The sequence below is a fragment of the Lepidochelys olivacea genome, assembly GCF_965140295.1.
Source record: "Lepidochelys olivacea isolate rLepOli2 genome assembly, chromosome: 4".
Classification (NCBI taxonomy): Eukaryota; Metazoa; Chordata; order Testudines; family Cheloniidae; genus Lepidochelys; species Lepidochelys olivacea.
Genome location: NC_140414.1, coordinates 74594121 through 74615100, shown reverse-complemented (window position 1 = coordinate 74615100; position 20980 = coordinate 74594121). Strand labels below are relative to the sequence as shown.

General features: G+C 37.3%; 1 protein-coding gene across 4 annotated transcripts in view; it reads left to right on the top strand.

Annotated features, from left to right (window-relative positions):
* The window catches only part of SPOCK3 (SPARC (osteonectin), cwcv and kazal like domains proteoglycan 3), a gene marked incomplete at its 3' end in the record, with an annotated part of 384412 nt that overhangs the window by 252685 nt on the left and 110747 nt on the right, over positions 1-20980 (top strand). For 2 of the 4 annotated variants that reach the window (XM_084626848.1, XM_084626846.1), the window contains exons 5-6: positions 5552-5578; positions 9899-10025. In XM_084626848.1, coding sequence (XP_084482974.1) covers positions 5552-5578; positions 9899-10025 — 154 coding nt within the window. The remainder of the gene's footprint in view (positions 1-5551; positions 5579-9898; positions 10026-20980) is intronic. The other 2 variants (XM_084626847.1, XM_084626849.1) reach the window with 1 other exon arrangement.

Here is a 20980-nt window from a genome sequence, read left to right as displayed (position 1 = left end):
TGAATTAACAGCGTGTTGAAATGAATGGGGCTAGTTCATATCTTTCAAAGCTATTTGGTGAGGCCTGCTCGTACAGACTTTTGCATGTAGCGTTGTGTTAATGCACATTGGTGCACATATGGAAGAAATATCTTTTAAAAGCTGTACACTAAAAAAAAAAAAAAAAAAAAAAGCTTAAATTCCATCCCATTGTGGCTGTATTCTTTCTTCAGTATTCTGTCACTCTAGTTGTGCTATGTGAAGCCTAAAATTTCTGGGTAAAATCTTGGCCCCACTTTAGTCAACACAAGTTTTGTTATTGATTTCAGTGAGCCCAGGATTTCACCCAGAAACTTTAAACCCATCCTCTGTATACTTAATGCAAAGACAAAATGTCTCATTTAGACATTTCTTGATGATATTTCGTTATGACCGGATATTCACAGTGAAAATTACATGTTATGACACGCAGACCTTGAGAAACGTAGAAATGCTGTTTATTTACAAACACATATTGCTTGCTGCCTAATCACCTTGATATTTATCAAACAAGTAATATGTCAGTCCCTGGCTGAAGCAGGAGCAGATCTGGGCAGCAGCAAGGGCTGGTTATATGGAAACAGGCACAGGACTAAAGCATGAGCAATGGTTGGCTGGGGCAGAATCAGGAATGAAAGCAGTCTGAAACCATTGGCAGTGAGAGTGCTCCTGGTGAGGCAGTGACATTAAGAACACAAATATGGCCATGCTAGATCAGATCAATAGTCCATCTAGACCAGTGTCCTGTCTTTCAACAGTGGACAGTGCCAGATGCAGTAAGTGATCCATCCCCTGTCGTCCAGACCTAGCTTCTGATAGTCAGAGACTTAGGGACACCTTGAGCATTGGTGTTGCATCCTTGACAATCTTGGCTGATTGCCATTAATAGACCTATCCTCCATGAACTTATCTAATTCCTTTTTTGAACCCTGAGATACTTTTGGTTTCACAAGATCCCATGGCATCCAGCTCCACAGGTTGACTCTTCATTGTGTGAAGTACTTCCTTATCTTTGTTTTAAATTTGCTGCCTATTAATTTCAGTGGTGACCCCTACCTAGTTCTTGTGTTATGTGACACGGTAAATAACACTTTCTTATTCACTTTCTCCACACAGTTCATAATTTTATAGACCTCTTTCATATCTCCTCTGAGGCTATGTGTACACTACCACTTATGTCAGCATATTCCAGAAGTCTTGAGGTCTTTCTGAGTGTAGCCTTCATTGATTTGAGCTCTACCATATAATTCATGACCAAACACCCCCCCGAGCAACATCAGTTATGCTGCCATAAGCATTAGTGTGCACAGCTGCTCATTGGGGGTAGATTAATCTCCCATCGACATAGAGTGGCTGCATGAGAGATCTCTCTAGCTAGAGATGGCCTTAGTCATCTCTTTTTTGTAAGATGAACAGTCCCAGTCTGTTTTTAATCTCTCTTCATATGGAAGCTGTTCCATATCCTTAATCATTTTTGTTGCCCTTATCTGTATGTTTTCTAGTTCTGCCGTCTATTTTTAGAGATAGGGCAACAAGAACTGCATGCAGTATTCAAGGTATGTGTGTCATGGACTTATATAGTGACATTATGATATTTTCTATATTCTTCTGTATTCCTTTCTGAATATATTCCTTTACTAACAGTCTCTTAGCTTTTTTGACTGCCACTGCACATTGAACAGATGTTTTCAGAGAACTGTCCACAGTGACTCCAACCAAGGTCATTTTCTTGAGTGATAACAGCTACTTTTGACCTCATCATTTTATATGTATAGCTGGGCTTATGTTTTCCAATGTGCATTACTTTCAACTTATGAACATGGAATTTCATCTACTATTTTGTTGCCCAGTCATCCAGTTTTGAGAGATGCCTTTGTAATTCTTTGCAGTGTGCTTTGGACTTAACTATCTTGAGTAATTTAGTATACTCTGCTAACTTTGCCACCTCACTGTTTACCCCCCCCCCTTTTCAGATAATTTAGGAATCTGTTGAACAGCACTGGTGCCAGTACAGATCTTTGTACTGCTATTTACCTGCTATTTACCTCTGTCCATTGTGAGAAATTACCATTTATTCCTTCCCTTGGTTTCCTGTCTTTCAGTTACTGATCCACAAGAAGACTTTCCTCTTATCCCATGACTGCTTAGTTTGCTTAAGGGCCTTTGGTGAGGGACCTTGTCAAAGGCTTTCTGAAAGTCCACTGTACACTATATCCACTGGATCACCATTGTCCATGTGTTCGTTGAATTCTAATAGATTGGTGAAGCATGATTTCCCTTTACAAAATCCTGTCTCAACTGTTCCCTCACCCAATTTGTCTAGTACAGGTTATTGGCCTGTAATTGTCAGGATTCCCCAGGGTGGATAAAAATAAATGATTGATTTATTTTTTTAAATAAAAAGTTTGGATTTTTTTCTTTCAATTGAATTTTTTAATATAAGTTTTTTTCCTCAAAAAGCATATCTAAAGATAGATACATTATAGCTCAAAGATTCCTAATCGTGGAATAGGGATTACAAATTCTAATTCTATAGAATGAGACAATATATTAATGTAATGTTTAAGAAAAGTTTTGCAAATGAGTTCCAATAGTTCATGGATTAGGGTCCCAATTTTATGGAGTTCCAGGGGCTTCTTTATAGATTATTTAGGTTAATCTTTCTATCTACCCAATGGGATTCAGTGCTCAGTCTAGAAGATACCATCAGAGATGCTTAGTTTTGCAGTTCTCAAACTGTGGATTTGTGTCGCCAGAGATAACATGCTTGTTAACAGCAAAAATGTTTTAAAATAAATAAATAATATATAGAAGTGAGAAATAACAGACCTCAACCCTATTGTGCCTTTGCAAATTTGTGTACACAGAGTTAATCCCTTACCTCTCTCTAAAAGTGCAAAGTTTAAAAAAATTCAATGAACAGAAGATTGTTGGGGGCAGAATTGATCTGGACCAGGAGAAGAAGCCTGGAGATAAATGTGAGATGGGAGGAACAGGCAGTAGAAACAAAAGTGAAAATGTTTGAGCAGCATATTCCAGAAGTCTTGGTCTTTCTGAGTGAAGCCTTCATTGATTTGAGATCTACCATACCATTCTCTCACTAGAAGGGAAAACCTATAATGGCATCAGGCCATAAAAGAGACCCAGTTTGGGAATAAGAACCATTCAAGAAATATGTTTGCTGATGATGTTTTAAAGAAAGTCACACCAGTGAACTGGTGGAAGTTACTTAAGCACTTGGATTCAGAGATTGTTGAAGTGATAATCTCACTTTTTAACAGCAGTAGCTTCTTCTGCTGGTGTGGAAAGAGTATTTTCTTCCTTTGGACTAATTCATTCCAAATTGAGAAATTGTTTGGGACCTGAAAAAGCAAGAAAGCTTGTTTTTCTTTTCCAGATTATGAACAAACAGGAAAATGAAGGTGAAGACGATTGAGTTAGCTGCAGAAGCCAATATTTTAAGTTTCTCATGTTGACCTGGCTGACAGAGTCATTTTAATTTTGGGTTGGTTTTTTTTTTGTTTTTGTTTTTTTTTAAAATATTTCATTTAATTATTTTAGTTAAACAATTTTAACAAAAACACACCCAATTTTAAAAAACTTGAATGTTTAAGTATCAGAGGGGTAACTGTGTTAGTCTTTATCCACAAAAACAGCGAGGAGTCCAGTGGCACCTTAAAGACTAACAGATTTATTTGGGCATAAGGTTTTGTGAGTAAAAAATCAGATGCATGGATCTGAAGAAGTGGGATTTTTTACTCTCAAAAGCTTATGCCCAAATAAATCTGTTAGTCTTTAAGGCGACACCGGACTCCTCGTTGTTTTTGAATGTTTAACTAAATTCAAAAATTCATATGCTTGTTTTGTTAAAATATTATATGTTGGCTGTTGAAGAAAAACATCCAGAATACATAACATTGTTTTAGTTAAATAAAACAATTTAATGTCTGTCTGGTGGTGATCTCCTCCTAATACATCATGGCAAGAAAATCCTCCAAGTATTAGCAAAAAGAAAAGGAGTACTAGTGGCACCTTAGAGACTAACCAATTTATTTGAGCATAAGCTTTCGTGAGCTACAGCTCACTTCATTGGATGCATTGAATTGTTGACTTGGAGATAGTTCACCTCCCAATGACTTCATAAATATTTGCTTTGATTATCTTTGGTAAATGAAATAACCAGACAATCATTCATTTTCTGATATAGCTGTAAAACTAATCTGAAAAGTTTTCAAAATGAATCACTTTATAAATGTATAGTGTGTGCCTTCTAAAAATGAAACCTACATCTATCTGAGTTTGAAGTATATGTATTAAGGTTATAACAACCAAGAATGCACTTTTATGTAGAAATCCATGATTAAATCGAGTCTTCCTGACTAGTGATTTAAATAATGATGGAAATCAATTTGATTTAAATCAAATCCACCCTGGGATTGCCTGTGGAGACTTTTTTGGAAAATCGGTGTTATATTTTTTTTATTTTCCAGTCATCTAGTACAGAGGTTTCGGAGTAGCAGCCATGTTAGTCTGTATCTGCAAAAAGAACAGGAGTACTTGTGGCAGTCCCAACTAACAAATTTATTTGAGCATAAGCTTTCATGGGCTACAGCCCACTTCATCAGATGCATAGAATGGAACATATAGTAAGAGGATATAAATATACATACAGAGAACATGAAAAGGTGGAAGCAGCCATACCAACTGTAAGAGGCTAATTAATTAAGATGAGCTATTATCAGCAGGAGGAAAAAAACACAAAAAAAATACCTTTTGTAGTGATGATCAAAATGGCCCATTTAGACAGTTTACAAGCAGGTGTGAGGATACTTAACATGGGGAAATAGATTCAATATGTGTAATGACCCAGCCACTCACAGTCTCTATTCAAACCCAAGTTAATAGTATCTAGTTTGCATATTAATTAAATTAATATTAAATATAATATTAAATTAATATGTTAATTAGTTTCTCATTGGAATCTGTTTTTGAAGCTTTTCTATTGCAAAATTGACACCTTTAAGTCTGTTACTGAGTGACCAGAAAGATTGAAGTGTTCTCCTACCGATTTTTGAATGTTTTGATTCCTGATGTCAGATTTGTGTCTATTTATTCTTTTGCATAGAGAGTGTCTGGTTTGGCCAATGTACATGGCAGAGGGGGCATTGCTGGCACATAATGGCATATATCACATTGGTTTAGATATGTGTTACTGATGCAACGTATTGGCAGAAGCAGGCACGAGGAATTTGGATATTTGCATCTTCAAGAATATTTCTTTATTTTATGTTTCCCATCTCCAGTTCAGATAAGCAAACAATAGTATCCCTTTTAAACATACACAAAGAACCTGGCCATTAACATCTTGAAACCTACCATGTATGTATGTTGAGAAAGTTTGACCAAAATGATAGCTTATGCATAATTTTTCAAACCTGAACTGTTGGGTGCTTTTTGTTAGAAGATATTAAAAAACCCAAAAGCACACTTATATAGTCTCACACGCTGCATGTTCTGATTATCTCTTTTTCAGTGCCATGGAGATTCAAAATGCTAAAAGGTAATATGAGTTGACTTCTATGTGGGTCTTCTATTTTAAGTGGTCTTTTGCAAAACTAACATTGTTTTGTTTATTTCTCTTGGGTTTGATTAACTATTTATTTCTTGTCACAGTGTTTTCTTACGTTTTGTTAGTTTACTATAAGTAGTGTGGCAGGCCAACACATAGCAGCAAAAAGTTTGGAACAGCAGTGCTTTGCTTGATTTTGTCCCTTAAAAGGAAAATCTCAGTAATACAGTGGCAGTGATATTTCATTCCTACTTGCAGTTTCAGGGAAGTCCTAGACAGAGAGTGTGTTCCAAAAGAAATCCAATCTGCTCCAGTGAAAACAGTTTGATTAGTGCTAAACAAGTCTTTCATCCAATTATGTTAATGATACTGTCCAGATACAAGTCCCCTCAAAGCCCTATGCTGGCACACAATCAGAAAACCTTTAAATAGCAGTGCCTTGGAAGTCTATTAGCATCACAGCAATAGTCATGATGCAAGAATTGTACAAGTCCCGTGAATCATATCTAAGGTCCACATAGCAACCCCATTTACTTTAAATAACTTTGCACTCTGAAAAAACTGCTTCTGGTCATATTTGAATCAAGGACTCTTAAATATAATTTTTTTTGCAACTCAGACATGCTATCTGTCTTCTCTGTGCAGACTAATGTGTTCATTTTGAGTGTGTGTGTGTGTATATATAGATAGATATAGATATATAAATCTTTAAGTGAATAGAGTTGCTTAGAATTTTGGTTCAAAGCCACAGTTTCAGTGACCTGTTTTAACTGGACACGTGATATTTGTGGATAAGATATTTGTGCATACACTGATGTATGCAAACAGGTATTTGCATGATTAATTGGGCAGATTGGCTAATTATGTGCCTAACTATCCTCTTGCATGTGCAATTACTCAGTCTACACATATATGCATGATTTTGTGCATGCAAATTGATGTAATCACAAATGTTTCAAGTAAAATTAAGCTGGAAATGTAGCCCATGATGTTTATACATGTACACTTAATGTTACTTTTTTTAGTACCAGCAAAGACTATATCTGGAAGGGAAGGGAGGGGAGGAGGGGGACTTGTGCGCTTTATATTGTGCCCAAGAGCATACTGGCCACTTCACTGAAGACCTAGAAAGACACCTTACAATCTGTGTTTTACTATGACAAGTAAGGATGACAAAACAGTAAGAAGAGAATGAGATCAGGAAGAATTATAGTAATGCAATGACAGTTACTCATAGTCAGCATGTGCACATCATAGTAATTCTGGATTTTTCCCCCTTCTAATTCTATTAAAAATAATAAAGAAAATAAAGATATGACCGACTGAATATTAATTACTCATCTATTCTGTATACTGATTTTTTTCTCTCTACACTCTTTAATGTTCACAATATGTTGCTATACCCAAGAATTGAAACATTAAAATATCCTTATTTTGTAATAGATACTCTGCTGCTCATAGGGAAAAAGTACAGTTGAGCTTTTATACTGGTATATGTGGAGGTTTTCTTTAATAAGTTTATTTATCCCTTGTGAGTTAAAATTGGGACTATGGATTGATATTTAGGTTCAATAGAATTTAGTATTTTTATAATTATGATATTGGTTTATTAAGTCTTTTTTTAAATTTTATTTATATACTTTCTCATGGTTGTGCAAAACTGTGGGGCAAGGGGTCAAACAATAAGGGGGGAATCAGACAATTATTTAATGAGAATAGACCGATTCAAAAAGTTCAAACTTTGTAACAGTTAAAACACATAATACTAACATCACATCAAATATACAAAGTACATATCCTTAAATAAAACTCTGATAAATTCTGAAGTAGTATTTTTTTTTACTTTGCCTGTTTGTAAATAATATAATAATAATAATTATCATTAAAAATATCTTTTCACCATTGAAATGGTGTATGTGTATGAAGAAGTCCATGTTTATCGACATACTGACAAAAGATTCAATTTTCCAAGCCTATTTACAATTCAAACTCCGTAACTTTCCAAGTAATCGTATACTGTATGTTAGTTCAAGCCATCATCAACATGTAGTAATGGTTATAATTCAGTTTAGTTTATATAATATATATCCTCTCAACTCTTCACATGTCAAAGGCTCATACATATTTTCATTCATGAGCTGGAGGCTACATACCTTGAAAAACTGAGAATGGTAAAGGACAGCCCACACGTCTTTTGTATTTTAGATAATATATGTTTGTAAGAAAGTATTGGTATGCATCAGAATGGAAACCATTACTAATAATTAAGAAGTGTACATGTTTTCAGATGCAGTAGTTTTGTTTTTGGTGTAAGACAGTTTGGTTTTCAAAATTTCCCATGTCAGTATGTTTAATTTCAAACAGGGAGGTACAGATCACTTGTAAAGTATGTGCTTTATACATCACCAAAGGAAGGTCGATATCAAGTTCTTATATGGCTTCATTAGCATCGTGTTGGAGGGCCAGATATTTTTTAAATGTATTTATCCTCACAAAACCCCTGTAATGTAGGGCAGTGCTGCTGTTCCCCTTTTTACAGATGGGGAACTGAGGCACAGAGACGTTAAATTACTTGCCCAAGTCACATAGGAAATATGTGGTGGACCAGGAAACTGCACCCAGGGTCTATCATACTAGGCTGTGCCCTAACCACTGGACCACCCTCCCTCTCTCAGTACTGTAGTATGTGCTGTGTTTGCTCACGTAAAAAAAAAAAGTAAGGCGAATATATGTAGTTTAAGCAAAATATTTTTTTTTACTTTTATTTCTCATACAACTGTATAATGGCGTTGCATGCTGGGAATCTGAAAACATCCTATAGATGAAAAACAACGGATAACGGATCAAATTACACTGATGCACAAGTGAAAGCGTGACAGTTTCAGAGGAGTGAGGACGGAGGACGTAGCTGTCATAGGTTATTAGTGCACTGGCTGTTCGTATCTAGAGATCCGATTCAGATTTGTCTTGGTTACAAGTGAGATGAGATTAATGGTGTTAACATAGTCTTCAGTTGATGCTAGTCTACACAGAGCAATTCAGTTTACCAAAATGTGTCATGAATGACTCAGTATTCCGGAGAGAATGACAGGAATATTGCAGTCAAAACTAAGGTACATTTGCAGATCTATTTCCCCAATTCAGCAAAGTTTCTAAGCATGTTCTTAAGTGTTTTCTGGGGCCTGTAGATGGGGCCTGTGATCTGGGGCCTGTAGATGGATATTTGTGTCCTGTAGCTATATATCTAGTTCTGACTGGCTTTCTGGGCAGGTTTGACTTGCATAAAAGCATTTATTCTGCAGATAATTTAAGCTGTCATTGATTTTTGGCAGTAGTAAGTGCTATTTTTTATGTGCAGTGGGCTTGATTTCCTTTACATTAACACGTTTACACTGTTCTAATTCATAATTTACACACACACAATATTTGTACACACAGTTAGGCATATAAATTATGTCTTGACACACTTTAAACTCCCTTTTCACTGCCAGAGTGGTGTAGAGAAGCTATAGCATAAATGAGAATCCAGGCCAGTGTGTTTTGACTACCAGCAATTCAGCATCAGATATATGTGTATGCCCCTGCACATTTTTTTACTTCTTTCACAAATAAATTGAAGGGTGCTATTTTTTTAGTTTTCTTTAATCACTGTAGACAAGTAATTCTCAAACTGTGACTCAGGAACCACCCGACGATTAGCAGAGCCTTCTTGGTTGTCTGCATATGAAACACTTTGAGAACCATGGAATGGAAGAACAGGGAGAAACTTTCATTCTATGGACTTCCTCACAATATCAGTTTAGAGACTCGCTGCTAAGGACACAGCCCAGTGGATTGAGACTGTGTTGCAGTTTTCTCGGATTTTTTTTCTTCTGTTCCTTAGTAAGATTCCGAGCAGATAAATAATGCATAAATAAATGCATAGAAATCACCGATTATTATTTTATTCTCTTATTTATATAAACCCAATAGTGTGGTAGGCATTTTACATTTTCCTCATGTTCGCCCATTTATATGTATGCGCACCTGCTGGATTTTTTTCCGCTACAACAATAGGAATAGGTGTTACTACATCTTCTTTCTCAGTCATTTTTTGCTTACTGTAAAGAGTTAGGTATTGAGATATCATGGAGGTGCCCAGTGATAAGTGTCATCTAAAAGCTGTGGGAGAGAGAGAGTGTAGAAAAGATGTTTTTACCAACTGGAACCTAATACACAAGGTCCTCAGGTGACTAATAATTATAGTGTGAATATAAATGCTTTTATAAATACTGTTGCTTATCAGGTTACATGCTTTTTGTTTGTTTACAGTATGAAAGAGGCTGGTTTAGGCCATAAACAATGGAGAGGTGGTCCCATTTCTTCAAATTGCAAGCAGTGTCCAGTAGTTTATACCAATCCTGTTTGTGGATCAGATGGTCATACATATTCTTCTCAGGTAAGAATAAAATAATCAAATTATTCATTAATTTGGTGCTAAAGTCAATTTATATTTCCAAAAACAGTCAAATATCCCAATGTTTAATAAAAGGAAGCAGTTATTTATCTTGATTTGAATAGCATAAAAAGCTATCCTGGGCTGACACCCACAAAAAATCCAAAACATTGTGAGACTAAAAAGCAGAACAGCAACAAATCTCACCCAACATAAAACAAATAGTTATCATTTTATTTATTGATTGATTGCTGTTTCCCTACCTCAGATTTCAGAAGAAATCCTACTCCCTCCCCCTCTCTACCCAGCTCAGACTTCATAAATGCCTGTTCAAAGATGGGTTTTGCAGCATGGCCTGAAAATTCAAGCTGTTTCAGACCTATGGAGGGTAAACTGCAAAGTCAAGGAAGAATCCCTTACTCACAATTCCCACTTTTTTAAATCAAGGAAACTCAGGCCAGGCCCTTCTGCAAAGTGTGACTGTGGCAGTGGTGAATGAGGAGAGAAACAGTCATCCATGTAGATAGGTCTCAGGCTATTATGGGGGAAAAAACAACACTTTAAACTCTACCCACTGGCCACCAGTAGACCGCAACTGCAAATTCTGGGACAAAGATGTCATGCTCACTGTGAGATATTAATAATAAGCAAGCTGCTTCATTCTCCCCTAGATGCAGTTTCCTAATGGGTTTAAGGTGTGACACGTTACAGTAGTCTAATCTCGAAGTGACAATGGTATGGATTACAGTAGTCATGTCTGCATCTAGAAGAAAAGTTTGCATCCCATGGACTAGGCATACATGGAAAAAAGCAACTGGAAATTTAACCAGGTCCACAAGTTACAAACTGTATTGAAAATTATGTGCATACTCTTTTACACTCATATGGGGCTGGTGCTAAGTATAAATTTAGCCAAATCCTTTAATTGCACCTTAGATTTACATGGATGTTTTCTCAACAAACTTACTCTTATTCGTACCCAAGTATCTCCCAAACACTGACTGAGACACTTGACTGCACTCTTGAAGCTGGATAAAAAGGAGATACAAATCTGAATGTCATCACCATACTGAAAGCACTTCATTGTGGCGATAACACTCAACTTTATATCTCCAAAAGAAGGGTGGTCCTGCTCAGCTTTGATAAGATAAGCACGTCAGGATATGACCAACATTTCATTCTCAGTTCTTATGATTTTATCCTGAATCTCATTATATTTAATACATTTCTTAAAGCTCCAGCCCTTGGAGTCAAGAGATTTATGTGAGAAGCTCAGAATTCATGTTTTTAAAAGTCAGATTCTAGCCTTTGTAGTTGTAGAGAAAAGCTTGGAAATGTGACCTGTGTGCACTTTAAACTCTCAGAAGGCAAACAAAAAAGAACCCCAAACTGACTATTGAAAAAAACCTCATGATTTCTAAGCCAATGTCCTGAGTTGTTGGAGGCTCTGAATGCTTGGGACTGGAAATACTGTGCTCTTTTAAAATGAGGATATACTATTTTGACTTTAGTGTTTGAGAAATAGTCATAAATAATTCACAGTAAATTACTTGTTGCATATATATATATATATATATATATATATATATATATGGGAACTATTAAAACCTGTTTGAAACGTGCTTAAATCATGCCAAATATCTTGTCATTGTTTAGTAATTCCATATGGTAGCACTCAAAGGGCCAGTCAGGAAATGGGCCCCAGGTCTACGCACTGCACATGCAGAGAAAAGAAGATGGTCCTTGTCTCAAAGATCTTATCCTCTAAAAAGCCAGACAAACAGAAATAGATTAACAAATAATAACTAATTGTATTAAAAGTATAGAATTTACATATTACAAAATCTCCCAGCCCTGTTCCCCACCTCTGTACTGGTGCCAAAGCCAGATTGTGATTTTTCAGAGTGTATCATCTTCCTTTAGGGTGACCAGACATCCTGATATTAGGGGCTTTGTTTTATATATGCAACCATACGCCGCCTCCCACCCCCCAAAAAAGTGTCCTGATTTTTCCCACTTGTTTTCTGGTCACCCTATCTTCCTTCTATCCTACCCTCATCCCAAAGGAATTACCTGTCTTTGAAGAGAATTCAAAACAAAACAAACCTAGAAGTTCCTGAATGCCTCTTTCCCAGCCATTTCTTCCCCAGTCCTTTTATGTGGGAGTGAGCAAGACTGCTAACTACTCCCTAAGGGAAGAGACAGGTGACCTTTCTTTGCCTACAACATTTTTCCAGCAATGGTGGTTGTTCCTAGCCATTTCTTCCTTATGGGGTACAATTGCAGAGGATGCGAGAAAGGTATGGGAGGAGATTTTTAACTTCTGAAACATGTTTGAGTATCTCCAGAAATCTTAATTTTTCATATCTATATGTTGGTGATGGTTTCATGTTTGGCTTGTGAAGTACCTCAGTATTCAGAGCACAGTATTCAGAACACCGTGGCACAGGAGTTTCAGATATTCTAACAGCAGCTATACATGCATTGTGCAATTAAGAGCTTCAGAGAGGGTGGAATGAGAGCTTTTTCTAAAAAACTTTGAAAATTCTCAAATTAAAAAGACACATACAGCTCAGTGAAAGCTTAATATTGTTCTATGTAATGGGGTTCATGCTATGCCCTTGGGTATTTGGCCCCTGGGCCTCCCTCTTCCATGAGTCAGGGACCACCTCAGTCTGGTGCAACACCCATGCTCTTTATTCTCATAACGTTTCCGACCACCAGTTCCCAACTATATACAGGCGTCACAGCTACTTTTCCTACAACAGGCCTGGCCATCAACAGACTAGAAGGCTCCAACTTCTTTGTGCCTGACCTTTCTCTTTCCTTCTCCCACTTCTCTGGCTTCCTCCCAGCCTTTATAGCTCGGGGCTAATAAGACTGGCAGGTGCGGCCAGTTACCAGGCAGATACAGGGCTATTCACCCAACCCCAATCCATTCCCCTTAATTGGGGCTGGAGTGGCAGGAGCTGATTAAGGGCTTTTCAACCAGCACCCTGCCACATTCTACAATATAGTTACTTTCTTTTATTGGGAATGTATTTGTCAATGACTGCAAATTGTAGAATACATTTTCTGAACACAAGTCAATAAACGATATCCGTGTTATAGAACTGTGCAGAGCATTGATATAATTTCCCCATGGACATTGATTTGGAAATACCATGCCCTGTTCTTTCAGATTAAGCCCATACCATGTTTGCTGTTTGAACTGCATAATTGTCAAAACTTTAAATGTGCTTTTGGTTCCCAAAACAATAAGTGAAGTCATATGTGGTAAATGAGCCACAGTGAAAAAACATTTTAAAAGATTGTCTTCAAAACTGAGATAATATAGAGCTTGATAATGCCACATATCTTGCAGTGATTTCAGCGGGACAAATGAGCAGGCTAATGTGCTACTCAGCAGGAGTATCTGGCCCATAATTATTAACATTCAGTCAGTGTAAAGGAAGAGTGGAAAAGTCAAAAGCTTATTACAGAATGAAGGAGACACTAAAAGGGGGAAAAATGCATAATGAAATGTTGACTAATAAAATCAGCATCAGCGACTGTACAGGAAGAATTTAATTTAAAGGGACACTGTAGTTTTCTTATCTACATTGCATTTTTCACAACATCTTTTGTTAATAAAAAAATTGTTACAAATATTTTCATTATTGGTCATGGTTTACCTTCTGCGTTTCTTGCAACTTGGGCAATGAAAGTAGATTAGTCAGTTTTCAGTCAATTTTACGTACAGATACTCAAACACTGCCATAATGTAAGGGATTGTTTATTTTAAATATAGCTCTATTAATTCATAATTATAAAACAGATTTTTCTATCCATATATTGAATGCTACCTTAATCTATATGTAGTGCCTTGGATTTCATACATACAGTGTAATTGACTGCTCAACATTTATTGCAGGTGTGGGATGATCTAGCCCTAATAATTACAGAATAACAACACATTCAGTATTTTTAAAAGGCAGTGCTACAGAAACAAACTACGTTTAAAACAAAGTTTGCCACTTGCTTTTTGGTTTCATTCCAGCATAGCCTTGGCAATAAGCCACAAATCATTTTTTTATCTAGTGGCATTTTCCTTGAGGATATCAAGTCCTTTTCACCCTGATAGCAAACTTTTACCAATTGATTTTCTTTCCTATTTATGAAAAGTATATCTGGTTGGTGGTATGTCTGCAGTTACTCTTAGAGAAGAAAGGACTCAGTTGATAGAGCATGTATCCATAAACATTTTTAATCACCTAAAAAATCCCAACAATAATCATGATTACAGGAAGACGAATTTGGTTCCTTACAATTAGGGAAATGAAGTTTAAATTAAAGACTATTTCTCAAAAATGTAATGGGTCCTAACTGTTTGGGGCTGAGTGGGGAGATCAAAGGGAAAGGAAATAGAAAAGATATCCATAATGTCTGGAAGATAGGCATGGACTCCTGGTGGTACTTTGCACTTAGATAATCAACATGTGTGTGTGTGTGTGTGTGTGTGTGTGTGTATACACACACACAACCAACTGTTGATTATCTATATATTATCTATATATATATATATACACACACACATATATAGTGATTTTTTTTAACCTTCTGGTATTATGATTTGGAGTCACCAGAGATGTAAATGTGACTCGGTATGTTAATAGCAATGAATATGTTCATTATGTTGTTCTTGGCTGTGTGGAAATCTCAACTACTTGTTTTATAAATTTACATGAATCTAACTTTCTGCATGCTTAACTTAATTCCCCCCACATTTAATGATTTCCATTTTAAGGCCAGTGCTATTTTTATTTGGCGTCAGTGTATTTTTAGAAGTAGGTTTTGTTATGTTGGAAAACTATCCACATGCCTTAATGTTGAGGGTAGGAAAAAAGCTTATTTGGAGGAGTCTTTAGAAATAAAAAGTAAGTAGAGTTGTTTAACCTTTTTGGTGTACCCTATTATAAATGTGAAATTGATTGAATCCCATCTGCTTAATCAACTTCATGTGATATTTTCAAACATGTTTGAGCTGTTGGCATTTTCTTTCCAGTTCAGAAAAGATGATAAACCAAAGCTGTGTACGTATTCAGTCTGCATAACCTGTAGGATTATTTGATTCATATTAGTCCAAACTGGTATCTTGTGGAGAGGTTAGCTGTCAGAACGTTTAAATATTGACTCCTTTATTTGGTAACCGTAAATAGAAACAACTTCACATGTGCCTGATTGAGCAGACATCAGTCATGCTGTTCTTAATTAGACTGATTTTTTTAAAATGAAACTCTATTGGAGTGGACACAGCAGTATACGAGACACAGACGAAAATAATGTGATTTTAATGCTGGGCCACATAATCTGTAAGAAATAAATCTTCTGGCACACACCTACCCAGTCAGGTAGGTATTGAAACTTTGCCATCTGAGAGGTCTTGTAAATGATATTCTTTCAGGAGATAAAAGTTCATTCTACCAAATCCTTACAGAAACTTAGAGATCTTCCCTAGTTATAGCTCTCCTTGACCAATATTACATTGATTGTGACTGCATCTATATCCTCAATCCCAAACTAATCTGTGAACCTCCTTATCTGCTAGCCACCCACCTGTGTACCCAGGGGATTATACCGCAGATTCAGACCTCATCTGGTGCTGCATGTTAGATTAACCCTGAAAGAACAAACTGGAAACATGCCTACTGAAGCCAAATATCCCTGCCTCCTCGATACTATTCCATCATATATGTATATGATGGAATAGTATCGAGGCAATTTCTGCACCAAGGATTGAGATAGATAGTTAAATATATATCAGTCCTTGGTGCAGAAATTAACTATTATTATGACTATTTTATTTAATAGCATGCATTTCTAAAGGGCCTTCACTTTAGTTACTGGTTGCATAGTTTATAAAATTGAATGTCTTTGAAGAATTTTTGCAACGTGTAAGGAAGAAGAAGCTTTCTATATCATTTAAACTGTGTGTCTTATTAAGCAGCAACAGAAGTATATTTGCCAGTGATAGATATTCATGGGTGATAAGATTCACAGCTTCTACTGACTTCATTGGTAAGTGAAAGTTCCAGGTGTTCACCATCTCTCAAAATTTGTCCAAAAGCTATTTTTCCCCATCTAATTTTTTTTAACAAAGCACCATCATATTCCAGTTTCAGCCTTTATCTTTTTCTTTTTTAAATGATGATAAAAGGGAAGAATATCTGTAAAACTCGTTTCATATGCTGCTCTTGTAATCCACAGAAGTGGCTCTTATCAGTCCCTAATGACCTTTCTAGTTTAAACTCAGAACCAGGACTCCGTACTCTTCCATTTCGTCAGCTGCTTTTGACACCATCATTTCTTCTTAATGTCTTTTCCTCCTTTGGCTTCTGTAATTCTGTCATCTCCTGTTCTCCTACCTCTCTTCTCCTTCATTGTGTCATTTAGAGGATCCTCCTCCCTCTAACTTTTTGTGGGTGTTCCAAAGGAGATCCCCTCCTCTTCTTCTGCTACCCCTCATCTCTGGATGATCTTATTCACAAATGCAAGTTGTTCTATTATCTCTATGCTGAAAATTCACATCTACCTCTCCATTCTCTATTTGTCTCCTTCTGTCCAAACTAAACTTTCAGCCTGTCTCTCTGACATCTCCTTGTGGATGTCCATCTGTCAGTATAAAATCAATCTGGTCAAAGTAGAACTCTTAATCTGTCCCTAAAAGCCCTCCTTACTTTTTCAGTAACTGTGCACAACACCCCATTCTCCTTGACATTCAGGCCCATAACATGGGTGTCATCTTTGACTCTGCTGTCTCTCTAGGCCCTCACATCCAGGTCATGTTTTAAGTCCTGCTACTTCATCCTGTGTAGCATCTGTAAGATGAGCCTTTCCTCTCTGTCCATGCAGCTCAATCTCTTGTCCTGGCCCTCGTCCTGTGTCTGACTGTTGCAACATCTCACTCTCTGGCTGTGAAAAAACCCATCTTGGCCTACTTATATCCATTCAAAATGCTGCTGCGAAGATCATTTTCTCGGCCTGTTGCTTCCACTATGTCATCCCTCTCTTCAAGTCTCTGCACTGGCTCCCCTTTATCAAATCAAACACAAACTATTTGAGTCCCCACCCTACCCATTATCTCTTCTACCACACTGAGACATCAATGCATGCCCTTGTGCTGCAAAAGATCCCAGCATCCATCACCCTTTTTTTAAATTTTTAAACAAGCACCTCCATGCTTTCTCCAGTGCTGCCATTTATGCAATATGCCATAAATACCATTGAATCCACTTCACTGTTCTCCTTCAGATACCAATTTAAAACTCTTCTCTTCTGATGCCTACAAAAAAATAGACAGTAGTCCGCTTGTTTGCTGTGACCACTGCTCATCATGCTGACCAGTGTCATTTCATTGGTTCCTTGTGCTCCCCCAATTGTTTTATCCATCTATTGTCTATCATGTTACATTTGAATTCCAAGTTCTTCAAGCCAGGGACTGTCTCTTTGTTTTGCTTAAGACAATGGGGCCCTGGTCTCCAGGTACCACTGTAAGACAAATAAGTATGGACTAAGAAAAGTCTAGCATTAAGCACTTACTTTTCAAAACCTTGGCCAAAGGCTTTTGTAAAGTTGAAGCTTGTTTGGAGATCCAAAACATACAGAGTCAAATTAAAAGTTTCTTCTTCACTCAGCCATATCCGAGGGTCATGGTTTAGACCTTTAAAGGCCACAAGTATCCCAAAATATATGTTGAATGCTACTAAATTTATCACTATATTAATATTTTATGATTAGGGAATGTAGCCATTTGTCAAGAACTGAAACTATCTTTCCATATTAAAGAGCGCCTTCAAACCTTCCCCAGAGACCCCCATTCCCATCATAACAGGATCTCTGTGTGCCCCATCATTCCCCTGTGCCTCCTATGCTCCTCTCTATAATATGCTAGTTGCTCTGTGTTCCCTATGTCTCCCTTTTTCCCCCCATACCATTGTCCCCCATTCTCCACCTCCATGGTGGAGGCTCCATGTACTTCTTCATTGCTCCCTTTCCCCATAAAAGGGACCCCATGTTACCCTCCATCAGTGATTCCATGCGTCTCCCCACATTTCTCCTTCTCTCTAAGCCAGCGGCTCTGTGTCTGTCCCCACCATGACATGGGCTCTGTGTGTGCCTCCTTCCCCCCACCATTCTTATCTCCCAGACAGAAGGAAAAGAAATAAGTCATTCAGGGTGTCAACATTTTAAATTGTATTGGGAAGATAGGCAGAACCAGATGGGAGTATTGTTATTCTGGAAGGTGCTAATGGCTGCCATCAACTGGTTCTTTGACCTATGGTCTATTATGGAGGTGGTTGAAGCTGCGGGGTCTTCAAATGTAAAGAGTTACATTCTCTATTTCCCCCTTCTGGTTGTCCAGTTTTCACCAAAATCAGTATGGTTCTGGCTACCGAGGCCTAGAACATTCCCTAAAAATTTGAAATTGATGGGATTTCAATTGTTCAATTGAACAATTGTGGGGTTCAAATGTTACTGTGTTATGGACCGAGAAAAGCCATTGTGTCTTTCAGACATTCATTCTACAGTACCTCTCTGTTGTACTGATAATTCCAGATCTAGTATCTTTTTTATCAGCTCCTTCTTTTCTGTCTCTAATATCAGGATCTTCCTCTACATGGGTAATCGTTGTTTATTTACTAATTCTTTGTACTTGCAAAGGAGCAAGCTGTAAAATCTCAAACTCCCTTAGATATGCTTTTTTGGATTGTTTCATTGTAGCCTCTGGTGCCAGCAATAGCACTTCACCAGATCCTACATCTTTGCCATGTTGTCTTGGTTATGTTGTGGAGTCTCAGATTTCCCAACAGGTGGGTGGTGATTGCTAAGGTTAAGGCATAATGTACCATGGTTATTCATTGTAAGGTTTCACACAGTGAATAAACCACTTATTTGGATCTACAATACAAGAGGGTTGATGATAGTGACTGATATTTCTGTTCCCTAATCTGCTCTTGTGAAATCTATCCCAAAGTAAATAATTACTGCCACTGCAGAGAACAAAATCATAGCTTCAGTGAGCATGATACCTTGCCTTATAGTTTCTGTAATAGTTTTACCTTTCCGTAGGGTCAGCCAGACATTGCATAGACTAGGACCAAGTGTTAACTCAGCTACACTAGCAAGGGTGGTACTTGAATCCAGATTTTTCTTTAAAAAAAAAAAAAAGAAACGCTTTGCTTGTTAATGCAAAATATTTAGTTGATCATCCAGAAAAAACTCTAAATAGAAAGTTCAGTAGTTCACTAAATGAATGAAATGTTTACAGATTTTTTTCTCCTTATGAAAATGTAACCCAGTCTAAAACCAGGATTTTTTTTCATATATATATTTTATTGACTTTGTGAAAAAATTAATAATACATTTTTTTTTTAGAATAACAGTTTAATCTGGATGGGTGAGACAACAAGAAAATGGGACAGGCAGGAGAAAGGAAAATTTTCCTCAGTGTTTTCCATATCAGAGCACTGATGCCGAGTCATTTATAGATTTATATAGGGCTCGGATGCTTTAACTATCATCTCATGGAAACCTTTATTTGTGTGGTAACTTTGAAACAGGATTTTCAATACAACAAAAATCATATTACTTAAAGTTCAGATTTAAAGATATTAATGGATAGTGTTCATTTCTCAAACTGACATATTAGATCAAATTTATCACTAGTGGAAGATTGTTGAAAGAAATGGGATTTCACCAGATATGAATTTGGTCCAGTACAGTAGCTTTGACTCATCTATATTCATCAATATCAAAACAATATTGAAAATGGTGTCACTAGAACCACTGACTCCTAGGGAACTTTGCATACTAGCACTATAATCGGGCACAAGCACAGCTAAATGTGAGCACAGGTAAATGTAGTAGCTTCCGTTAACTGTGTGGCTGTGTGTGGTATCTCCTGTGTTCTCTTGTGGCTGCATAGGCCAATCTGTGAGGAGCAGATGTCGTATAGGAATGTATAGGGTCCCACTGAAGCCTTGACATCATGCTTGGCCCCTTTTCAGTAAGTTTTCATGTCAGTTTGTCTTAAAGTGTTTAGTCTTTATTGATAGTTGCTCTCCATTCAGTGGCTGTCTTTTTGAAGTTTTTCATAGATACCAAGGTCAGAAGGGACCATTATGATCATCTAGTCCGACCTCCTGCACAACACAGGCCACAGAACCTCCCCACACGCTCCTGCGAAAAACCTCTCACCTATGTCTGAGCTATTGAAGTCCTCAAATCGTGGTTTAAAGACTTCAAGGAGCAGAGAATCCTCCAGCAAGTGACCCATGCCCCATGCTACAGAGGAAGGCAAAAAACCTCCAGGGCCTCTTCCAATCTGTCCTGGAGTAAAATTCCTTCCCAACCCCAAATATGGCGATCAGCTAAACCCTGAGCATATGGGCAAGATTCACCAGCCAGATACCCAGGAAAGAATTTTCTGTAGTAACTCAGATCCCACCCCATCTAACATCCCATCACAGGCCATTGGGCCTATTTACCACGAATAGTTAAAGATCAGTTAATTACCAAAATCATGTTATCCCATCATACCATCTCCTCCATAAACTTATCAAGTTTAATCTTAAAGCCAGATAAGTGTTTTGCCCCCACTGCTTCCCTTGGAAGGCTATTCCAAAACTTCACTCCTCTGATGGTTAGAAACCTTTGTCTAATTTCAAGTCTAAACTTCCCAATGACCAGTTAATGGTATGTATGCCACATGAATTGAGGTACTGCTTAAGTTTGTCTTTGAAATATTTACATTGACTGCCTTTCCTGTGCTTTCCAAGTTTCAGTTCACTGTAGAAGACTTGTTTTAGGAAACTGTCATCACCCATTCTGATAACGTCACTTGTCCATGAGCTTTGGTGATCATTGCCTAGATGGTTGTTGGCTTTGCTTTTTCGAGGATGTTAGTTTTTGACACTTTG